Consider the following 12,429-nt stretch of genomic DNA (forward strand, 5'->3'; position numbering starts at 1 on the left):
AGTTGATTGTGTGTCTTATTTCTCAAATTCCTGTTAGTTTTGTCGTTATTCTTCCTCTCAATTTTTTTTAGATTTTTGGTGTTGTAGAATACCAGTAAGAGATGGTGCGATTTTTTTAAATGGGCAGATGTTGAAGAAGAAGAAGCCATAGTTGGCAGAAATGAAAGTTCAGTTAGTAAAGATAATTGAAAAATATCTCTGGGATGAAAAATTAGTATAGTTGAAGCTGAAATTAGAATATTAAAAATGTAGAATATTATGTTGTTTGTGCTTGTTATTATTTTTGGATTTGTGATTGTAGCTTATGGATTAGGTGGGATGAAATATATGTAACTATGATATCGGTTATGTGAATGAAGCATTGTTATGTATTTGATAACAAAATAGAAATGGAATTTTATGTTTTTCTTGGTAATGATATATCCTGTAAAAATTCTTTAAAACTGAGATTATATGAAAGAGGAGGTATAACTTATGACTAAATAAGTATCAAAAGGGCATAGTTTGATCAAATTGGTCAAGTATGAAGACAAGATCAGGAGCTGGCTCTAATAACTATATATGTAGTATGCACTTCCATTAGTGAATAAATTTAAGTGTATAGTTTATTTGTGAAAACATTGAATACAAAATATCATAGTCATTAATCATTATCAATATCACAGCATTAGCAATAGCAGTATCTGTATCATACTTTAAATATCCTAGATAACATAGTTTCAAAATATCCTAAACCAAAACATATTACTCTACATAACAGAATATCAAAATATCAAAAGAGTATAGTTTGATCAAAGGCTTTCTACAAAATATGTTCTACACAACTTCCAGTCAACATTGCAAATCGTTTTCTATTTTGTTGTTGGTGGTTTGAAGTCTACGTGGGGACAAATTTCATAAACTCTGCCAAGCGTGCAGATGTCCCAGAACTTGTTCCTTGCATTGGGTCTACCTTGGAAGTTGTTTTCCTCTTAGTTGCAGCTTGTCAGGCCTTGTCACCTATTGTGGAGGTAAAAGTAGGTCTGATGGAGGGACCTAGTGAAATTGTTAACAGAATCAGTGACCAATACAACCCAATAAATAAAACCAATCAATATATAATCAAATAGTATCATTCTATTGGATCTAACCAACATTTACTCGTGTATTATAAACCAATACAAACCAGATAACAATTAATCAAATATTAGAAACCAATCACTATATATTCTTGATTTTCTGGCTGTGAGTAAGTGGGTTGGGTGAGTACAATCTCTGAAGCGTGTGCATCATCAACAGATTGAAGCGGTGCTAATAGAGCATTTTCATTAATCTCATCAGCTTGTGTGTCAGCAGTAGTAGCATTTGCTGGATCTGTAGTTTCTCCAGCCTTAGAACCTTTTTCTTTTCTAACTCATCAATTGGCGAGAACAGATCCATATACCAAGAGTCAGATACATTGCTACAATTTAGACTCAACAAATAAAGTATAAGTGAAAAATTAAAGTATAAGTAATAGTCCCCAACTTCAGAAAATTGTTCTCCATTTTTTCAGCTTATCAATAATATTTTCATGACCACTAAATGCATCAGAAAATTTAACAATGTCACTGAATATCGAGTAGCCTAAAAAAGCAACCTTACAGCAATAACAGGTTTTCTTGTTTTGTTATTACCAAGTATTAGAAAATTCATAAGCACTAAACTAAAGAGTTGCTATAGTAATATGATTGTCTAAATATATGTAGTTGTACAGTTACACTATTAGAGAAACATGAAAGAATAAGATTGTCCTTTTATATTGATGAAAGAATAATACAATTGTTCTAATAATAGTTGCTCCAATAAATAAATATATGTAATTTCAACTGAAAAATACTGGACAGATATTAAAGAGTTTCGTTTATAACAGATTCCACAGTGAGGCAGAGGTTTCACTCTTGTACTTGAAGTAAAAAGAACAGGAAGAAATAAAGAAAATAAAGAAAACATAAACAATTATTCATGTTCGATCTCCAAATCAATGCATACAGTATAAACACTAAATAAAAATCTTAGAATGGCTCAATATTTAATTTGTGTATGTCTACGGTAAGAAATACTTGAGTGTTCTAACACTTGTTAGCTATTGGTCTTTACTAAAATTGTTATGAAATACTTTATTTTTACAAGAAATTAGCCAGTCAACAATTAAATTTTAATGGGATATGAAGGAGTAAAATTGTCATTTTAAAATGGAATATGAAAAATCAATGACTGCTCAAACGGACAAAGAATTGAAAGATTCAGTTGATCACAGCAACATACATGCAAAAAAATTAAACCTTAACATACAAGAACTCTATCATCATCAACAACCATAATCAACCATATTCACCCAGAGTTTCACTAATGAAGTAGAGTGAAAAAAATGAAAAACAACCCACAACCAACATTTTGAAAAAAAAAACAGACCATGGTATGTTGAGAGCAACGATTTTGTTACTAACTGATTTTTAAAGAGATGGTAACTCCCAGATAATTAATCTTCACAATGGGGGGCGAAACACGTAAGAAAAGCTTCAAACCACCGTTACAGCGACACCCGTGGTTATTCTCTTACAGGAACGTTTACGAGGGGAAGAGGAGGAAGGAGAAGGGTCAATTGGGGTTTCACTTTTGAAGTGGTTAATGTTTGGGTTTTCATTTAACCCCTTTCTCATGTCAAACAACGTCGTTTCTAAATATTTTCAATGCCAAGAGTAAAACGACATCGTTTTGAGAGTGCCAGGTGTCAACCAAAATTGTCAGGTCAGCTTTCCGGTGACAGCAAATGACGTAAGGGACAAATTGAGGCATCGGTCAAAATTTCAGGGTACAATTAGAGTCAATTGAAATCTTGAGGGCTAAATTGAGTTGGGGGTCAAATTTCAGGGGCCAATTTGAGTATTAACTCTGACTTTGATTTTTGGTATTTTGTTATACTATCATGTGATTAAACACTTTTTTTGGTGACAAGTTTATGCATGTTGGGTTGGTTGATTTAAAATTATTGGTCATTGTCTAAATTTTAAAATTATCTATGAAGTTTCTAAGGTTTTATTACGAAGATTAAAAAAGAACAATAAGTTACTGAACAAACTTTTTGCCACGCTTTAAAAGCGTAGTTGTATCTCACGCTATTGGCTCGCTTTAAAAGCGTAGCCATATGTCTCATTATTGGCACGCTTTAAAAGTGTAGCTATATCTGGCACATATGATCGCGCTTTTAAAGTATGGCACTCTTTAAAAGTGTGGCATAAAATAAAACATGGCGATAGATTGTCAAAAGCGTTGTGATAGGACAACCGGCACTTTTACAGATGTGACCCTTTCTAAAACGTGACGATAGCTTAAAAAGTATGACAAAAAACTATCGTTACGTTTTTATATTTTTTGTCACGCTTTAAAAGCGTAACAAAAAACTTGTTTTCATGTAGCGTAGTGCAACGTGGAACTCAACCAACATATACTCTTCATGTAAATTTGAAAAAACACGTGTCATTGATGATAAATATAAAACAAAACAAAACGAAAAATACATAGATGGAGGGACTCTTGCTAATTATGATGGCAATTGTTCTATTGGCTTATATATATATATATATATGGTGAGTTCTGTGGTAGATTTATATTTTAGTGATTAAGGGTGATTAAAGCTGACTTTTGGTTGATCATTCAATAAATTTTAGACACTTGGATTGTTGAATTAAGTTGGTGAAGGTTTAGTCAGTTAAGTACGGTAACGAATTTTTGTTTATCGCTGGAGTTTTTTGGAAATTTCAAGGTCAATAATTGTGGTTATGAAATGGACTGCAGTAGTTGGACACCAAAAATTTATAGAATTTTTGTATACAACCAAAAAGATGTATCGTTTATCCTGTTATTATAGAATTTTTATATACAACAAAAAGGCTCGAATAATATTATTAGTATTATTATCATCATTTTTATTAATGTTATAATTATAATTATTATTGTTATTATGATTATTATTATTAAAACTTAACAATTAAAATGTGTTACATGATTATTTTTTTATTAAAGAATGGATAACATATTTTTTATTTTTTGAATTTAATAAATTTCGTTGTTACATCGTCTCATTTACCTAACAATTTAGTATAGATTTATTTATATGAAAAAACTCTTTTTTGTATAAATTTTTTTTGACTATTTTTTGTTATCAAATGACATGAATTTAAATTAAATAATTCATATTAATTTCGTATCCTCCTGATAATTCATAAAAAATAATTCATATTTTTTTCAAATTATCAGGAGGATACGAAATTAATATGAATTATTTAAATTAAATTCATGTCATTCGATAATTTATACAAAAAAGAGTTCTTTCATATAAATAAATCTATACTAAATTGTTAGGTAAATGAGATGACGGAACAACAGAATTTATTAAATTCAAAAAACAAAAAATATGTTCTCCATTCTTTAACGAAAGAATAATCATGTGACACATTTTAATTGTTAAGTTTTAATAATAATAATCATAGTAACAATAAAAGAAAATTCCATTTTCCTCTCCTACGAGATGCTAAAATGACACTCTCCTTTCCTCTATTTTATAAATGTATATTTCCCTCCCTTCTAACTTTTAAAAAACCTCCTCTTTAATCCATTTAAACTTTTGTGTTAACTAATGTTAACTTTATCCATTTTTTAAGAAAAAAAATTATTTTTTAAAAAAATACCCATTAGCAAAATTTTTTTTATCATTAAATTTTGCTTACCAAAATATTCTTTAATAAATTATTCTTTTATTGATTAAATTATATTTTTAAAAAAATTTAATAATTATATTATTTTTTTCTAAAATACCCTTAATAATTTTTTAATTTTTAAATTATAATTTTACTAAAATTTTTGTTAACAATTTTTTATATTTTACTATTAATTTTTTGATATATATATATATATATATTATTTTAACATTAAATAAAAAATTTTAGTAAAATTATTTTTCAATATCAATATATATTAGTTGTTATACATATTAACAGTGGTAAGATTTTTTTTATTTAATGTTAAAATAATATATATTGATATCAAAAAATTAATAGTAAATATAAAAATAATTGTTAACAAAAATTTTAGTAAAATTACAATTTAATATTTAAAAAATTATTGAAGGGTAAGTATTTTAGAAAAAAATAATTTAATTATTAAATTTTTTGAAAATATTTTGGTAAAAAATACAATTTAATCAATAAAAGAATAATTTATTAAAGGGTATTTTGGTAAGAAAAATTTAATGATAAAAAATAAAATTTTTGTTAATGGATATTTTTTCAAAAAATAATTTATTTTTTCTTAAAAAATGGATAAAGTTAACATTAATTAACACAAAAAAATTTTAAATGGATTAAAGAAGAGGTTTTTTAAAAGTTAGAAGGGAGGAGAATGTACATTTATAAAATAGAAGAGAGTGGAGTGTCATTTTAGCATCTCGTAAGGGAGAGGAGTGAAATTTTCTCTAACAATAATAATAATTATAATTATAACATTAATAAAAATGATGATAATAATACTAATAATATTATTCTAGCCTTTTAGTTGTATACAAAAATCCTATAGTAACGAAGGAAACGATTCATCTTTTTTATTTTATTGTAAACAAAAATCCTATAAATTTTTAGTATCCAACTACTACAGTCCATTTCATAACCACAATTATTAACCTTAAAATCTCCAAAAAGTTCCAGCTGTAAACAAAAAATAGTTACCGTACTTAACGGACTAAGCCTTCACCAACTTAATCTAACAACCCAGGTTTCTAAAATTTATTGGATGGTTAACCAAAAGTCGGCCTTAGTCACCCTTAGTCACCAAATATAAACCCACCACAAAACTCATCTATATATATATAGGAAAAGTTTTAGGTGTGGCAAAGCATGAAAATGACATGTCAATGTTCCATGTACGACCAGGTACCAGGTATTAATTTGTTGTGTACTCCGGATTAGAATTACCATTGTATACCCCATTTGCAATATCACAAAAACTGTAATGGATAGCTTCAAAATGAGAGATAGAAGTGAACAACAGCTTGCTGAAAGGTGGACGAAAAAAAGACCTCGGTATTTATTGCATTGTGCAAGGGTTGGTCGGTAAACAGTGGACTTTGGATTTGTTTTATGATTGGAATGGTGAAAATGCTTAACAATGGTTGTAGAACACCATTAAATACGCTAACGGTCGGTGAGGTGAAGATCTACGAAGAGGTTTTTTGACGACGACGACCTAGGTATAAATCTTGATCGCGGATCTGGAGTCGAGGTTGGTTGGTTGGTGCAGTAGGTGAAACCTTGGTGGCGAAGCAGACTGGTGGCGATGAGTGCTTGTTTGGACACGTTTGCAAACAGTGTGAGAGCCTCCAAAACTTGCTGAATGTTTCCATGGCGGCTTCTACGAAGATGAGTTATGGTTTATTAAAATTCGATTGAGTCATTGATTTGATAATAATATGCCATCACCTTACTCTGCCAACCTTCTCTTCAAAACAAATTCACATCAACTCATAGCATGGAATCACTGTTTGCAGGAGACATAATGAATTTTGGATTTTTATTTATAAATAAATAATTTAAATATTTTATTTATGAATATAAATAATTTGTAACATGTTATTTGTTATTTGTTATTTTTTATTTTTTTATCTATTTTGTTTACACTGTATGCAAATTAAATTTTTATATATCTCATTTATTGTATAAATATAATATATAAAAATTCAAAAAATACATTTATCTTAATTATAGTGTTAACGAAAAATATGTATTATTACAAAAAAAAATTTACGATTGAAATAATATTTATTATATAATTTAGATCAATTTATAAAATAAAAATGATACAATTTATTATTATTTAAATTAAATTAAATAAATTTACAAGTAAAATTTAAATATAATATAAATATAACTAAAAAATTAGTGATAAATTGACACGGTTACAGTGTACAAGACTTAGTTCAAGTCATTAATATTTAATAACTACTCTTCTTATTCCATTTTTAAGTATTTTTCATCTCCTAACTTTGTAAAATTAGACGGTCTTAAACAATTAATCACTCTTACAAATTTATAAATTTTTTATTTTTTTGACATTCTCAATATGATAAATGACCGTGCAATGAACAAAATTTAAAATATATATAATTTAAATTTAAAAATTAATATTTAAGAGAATACATAAAAAAATTTTACAAAATTTAAAAAACTTTTGTATGTACTCTTTTGAATACTAATTTATGAATTTAAATTGAAAACGTTAGAAAAAATCAAAGTTTTGTAGATTTGTGGGAGAGATTAATCGCTTATTTAATTTTGTTAAAAAAAATTAACTATTTAAATATGAAAAATATGTTATAATGTGAGATAAAAATAATCTGTGAGTACACAAGTAGTTATTAATGACTTTCTCAAAAGATTATATATTTATAGTTATATTTTCTAAGAATTAGATCTAGGTCTTCTGAATGCAACAGTACCAATTTATTTCTAAATTTTATTTTATTTAATTTAAATTATATTATATCTAAATTTTATTTATAAATTAATCTAATTTGATCTAAATTGTATCTTTTATACAGATTTTTTTTTGTCAAATTAGATTAAATTAAATTTTACTTATAAATTTATCTAATTTGATCTAAATAGTAATAAATTGTATCTTTTTTTATTTTATAAATTGATCTAAATCATATCACAAATATTATTTTAATTATAAATTTTTTTTTGTAATAATACATATATCTCGTTATATACTTTTTAAATTTTTATATATCTCGTTTGCAGTGTAAACGAAATATAAAAAATTTTAATTCGTTTATCGTGTAAACAAAATATATAAAAAATAATAAATAATAAATATGCTATAAATTATTTATATTAGTAAATAAAATATTTAAATTATTTATTTATAAAAAAATTCAACAAATTTCAATGAACTTAATTTAAAGGCCATGAAATAAGAGAACTAAAACATCCTCTTGATTCTATTATTGCCTTAATGCCTTTCAAGTCAGCTAAAGAAAACGCACTGTTTCTTTAGGCAACTTTGACATTAACGATATCTTCACCATATCCAAACTCAACACCTTTCAATCTGGTCACAAGTTTATTATGCACCCAATTACCTCTAAATTCACAACAGTATTCTATTTTTCGATCTAAGTCCTTGAACTATTATATATATATACGTATAGCTCATCAAGGATACTGATGACACACTAAGACTAGAAAAGAAAAGAAGAGTGAAAGTAAATAACGTGCAGTTGATTATATTTTTAAGAGAAATGATATGAGATCAATAAAAAATTTATTATTTTTTATTAATATATTTAAAAAATTCTAAATATTAAAGACTGAATTTTGAATTTTAAATTTTAAATTTTAATAATAGAAAAATAAAATGCCAACTTAAAATATTAATTAATATTAATAAAAACTATTGGGTGCTAATCATTTATGGAATAGTTAGGTTTATATATATGGTTCAATTTGGATAAATAACTTAAATAAGTTCATTTGAAGGAAGAACTTGAAGTATAAAGATTTTTATATAAGTTACTTTGTATTTAAATTTTTAGTTATAGAAGTATTTATTTTAAAGTTGTAGCGTTTGAATAAATAACTCAACAAATACAATTTTTTTACACAAGAAAATAGATATTAAAATAATGATGATAACAAATACTTTTCAATATTAAATATTGATTTTACATAACCTAATTATTAAGATTACAATCAATTAGGTAATTGATTTTTTTATTTGTTCTCTTATTAGTTCTATTTTTTTAACACTTTTAGCATTCGGTTCTTCCTAGGTAATATCAGTAGAAACTGATTCTTCTCTTATCAGTGAAAATAGTGGTGAAAGGCCAATGCTTCCAGCAAAAATGATGGTGGAAGGTCAGTACTTCTAGCAGATAGAACCTTGGATGAAAATGGTAGTGAAAAGTCAGTATTTCTATTTCTAGCAGAAACAAAAAGATATTTTAAAGTAGATTTTTTTGCTTTGAAGTCAATTTTTTTTTTTTACGAAAATGATAGAATGACTTATCAAAAAGGAGAAATTATATATTTCTACTTTTTCAAAAGGTTTTGATTCAGAAAATTAAAAGATTTTCTTTAAAATGGTTGAGAGATAAAAACTTGCTATAATAGATAAAAAAAATCCGAAAATTTTGGCTTTCTATCTACTTAAAATATTCTAATGACACAAGATTCTTATTATTATTATTATTTTTTATTTATTAGGAAAACATAGTATCCATACACTCGCGGACACATGTGCACATATACAAACACACATGAAACAAATAAAAAATATTAAATTAAAATAAATTAGCAAAATCAATATTTTGTTTGCATACGTGTAAAAATGGAAAATAATCAATTTATAGGCTTTAATACAAAATGTATCACCCAATTTCCATCTTGACCATTACAGGAAGTATTACTCCATTCTTTAAGGGTTATTAACGGAAAAGCATACACGTTATTTCCTATATATAGAGTTTTATGTATAATTAACCATTATTCCGTGTTTTTCTATAGCTTCATGACAAATTTGGCTTGTGGTCTACCATCTTTTACTATCACCATGCATAATCCTGCCATATTTATTACCATTTGCAACGCCATATACATTTGCAAGAAGTTTTGCACATTTTGCAGAATAATTCTTCCCATTTCGCTAAGGTATTGGCTTTGCTTTAGCGAGATTGGTATCTAAAGCCAAAACAGTACCCTTTGGCCATAGAACAATAAAACAACACTATGGCAAAGGTGTACAACTTGTTCCTTTTGTTGTGTTTTGTTGCTGTGATACCAACCTTGCATGCCAATATCTTAGCGAATACTACGTATGCGAAACAACATATCACAACAATTGACAATGAATATTGGAAAGAAAAGGCAGCAATTGCTAGAAAAATGAGTGAAGAAGCATATTTTCCTGATCCGCATGAACTTTCCAGAAATTTTACCTCTCTTATTACTGAGTGAGTATTCTCAAACTATTATATATTTAATTTCGTAGGAACAAGTTTTTCCATGAAGACAAACTTAATGGAAGATCTTTGGATACTTCACAAATATTTTCATAAAAACAAATTCCATTATTTATAAGTCTTATTACCATTATTTTTTTTCATAATATAATGTGAATTTATAATAATTAACATTTTCTTCTTAACATAACATATTGATTCTGGGATTATGGTAATTATAACATCTACCATAGGATAATAAACTAAACTTTTTCTATTTCATTTTCGCAAAAAAAAAACAGAGACATAGCTGGTAACAACCATGTAAGAAGGAACTTGAATGGTCAAAGGGCAGGAGTTGCATGTGAGGCAACCAATAACATTGATAGATGTTGGAGGTGTGACCCCAATTGGGCAGATAATCGCCAAAAACTTGTAAATTGCGTTCAAGGTTTTGGAAGAAAAACTACTGGAGGAAAGGGAGGTCCAATCTACGTAGTTACTAGTCCTGCTGACAATGACATGGTTAATCCAAAACCAGGTACCCTTCGCCATGCAGTCACAAGAGATGGACCTTTGTGGATTATCTTTGCTCGTAGCATGAATATTAGACTCAACCAAGAGCTCATGGTGTCTAGTAACAAGACAATTGACGGAAGAGGAGTTGATATCTACATTACTAAAGGTGCAGGCATCACCCTCCAATACGTCAGTAATGTTATCATCCATGGAATCAAGATTCATGATATTGTTCCCGGTACCGGTGGACTTATTAGGGATTCTGAGAGCCATTTTGGGTTTAGGACACGCAGTGATGGTGATGGAATATCCATCTTTGGTGCCAGCAATATTTGGATTGACCATGTTTCCATGAGAAAATGCTCTGATGGTCTTATTGATGCCATTATGGGATCTACAGCTATTACCATCTCTAATAGTCATTTCACAGACCATAATGACGTAAGTAATTACTTTCAACTTTTCTCACATTATTTTATTATAAAATCAAGTCAATTAAATAGTTCTTTTGATACTTATAAAATATTCTTGAATGAAAATGATCCTAAAATAAAGAATTATTTTGTCTTTTGTTGGCTTATTTCAGTGATTCTATTTTGTTTTATTTGTGATGTAGGTGATGCTCTTTGGTGCCAATGACCAACACACAATTGACAAGGTGATGCAAATCACCCTAGTTTTCAACCACTTTGGCAAGAGATTAATCCAAAGAATGCCAAGGTGCAGATTTGGATTTGTTCACGTTGTCAACAATGATTATACTCATTGGGAAATGTATGCCATTGGTGGTAGCAGCAAACCTACGATCATTAGTGAAGGAAATCGGTTCGTGGCTCCTGATAATAACAATGCTAAAGAGGTATGTGACATTTAATTAACATGTTTAAAGGCAATAAAAAAGTCTACGTGAATGAATTTTTACATTAACATACTAATAAATAAATGGTGAAGGTCACGAAGAGAGTAACCAATGATGATTGGAAGAATTGGCAATGGAGATCAATCAACGATGCGTTTGTTAATGGAGCATTTTTCGTACAATCTGGACCTGAACTCGTAGACAGGCCATTCTCAAGCAAGGACATGATTGCAGGAAAAGATGGTTCATACGTGCAAAGACTTACTTCTTTTGCTGGCTCCCTTAAATGTAGAGTTGGTAAACCTTGCTAGTCATTCATCCTTATCTCTACTTGCACAATTTTCTAGTTGATGCACGCACAAATTGTGTTTTGGCAAACAAGTGGAAAAGGAAAGGGCAAAAGATGCAGGGATATATGCAAGATGCTCTATTAAATGTGTGATCAATTTTCTTGTTCAATTGTCCATAGGATTAAAAAGATTTTGAAAAAAAAGGTTGAAATTATTGTAAAATTATTTAATTTTATCTTTTTGGACTTTGTGTTGAAATTCAATAATTTCTTTTTGCAACCTAGGCAAGGGATGTTGAAATATATCACATTGCTTATTTTTTTTCTATTTAGAAGTTAAGGGTAATTTGGTTATTTATTTTTTTAATTTGTTTATTAAAATATATTTGTACAATGTGATATAACTAACCCTCTGGCGATTGGAAAAGTTAATATGATATAAAGATTAAATGTTGAAATAGATAATGCGATCTAATACAAAGTAAGATAAAAATTTTACGAGTAATAAATAACTATGACTAAGAATTTAATTCCTGATTGTATTATATGTGTTTGGTTTGAATAATTTAAGGACAATACTAGATAATCAATGACTTTTTTGAACAATATGAACAACCACCAATCAAATAAAAATACACTAACTACACATCCAAATTATTTACCTAAATTTTAATATTAGAATAACCATCCACACACCTAATAAAATGAATATCCGATATATTCATTATTCACATTATTTAATATTTTCAT

At 27.8% G+C, this 12,429-nt stretch overlaps 1 protein-coding gene across 1 annotated transcript; it reads left to right on the forward strand.

Moving 5' to 3' along the window:
• The first annotated feature begins 9,800 nt into the window (after positions 1-9,800).
• LOC130983170 (pectate lyase-like) lies at positions 9,801-11,701 on the forward strand. Its single transcript, XM_057907357.1, has 4 exons — positions 9,801-10,024; positions 10,315-10,972; positions 11,148-11,390; positions 11,483-11,701. Exons 1-4 carry the CDS (start codon positions 9,801-9,803, stop codon positions 11,699-11,701), a joined length of 1,344 nt encoding a protein of 447 aa, XP_057763340.1.
• Positions 11,702-12,429: the final 728 nt, after the last annotated feature.

This window comes from Arachis stenosperma, chromosome 5 (genome assembly GCF_014773155.1).
Source record: "Arachis stenosperma cultivar V10309 chromosome 5, arast.V10309.gnm1.PFL2, whole genome shotgun sequence".
NCBI lineage: Eukaryota > Viridiplantae > Streptophyta > Magnoliopsida > Fabales > Fabaceae > Arachis > Arachis stenosperma.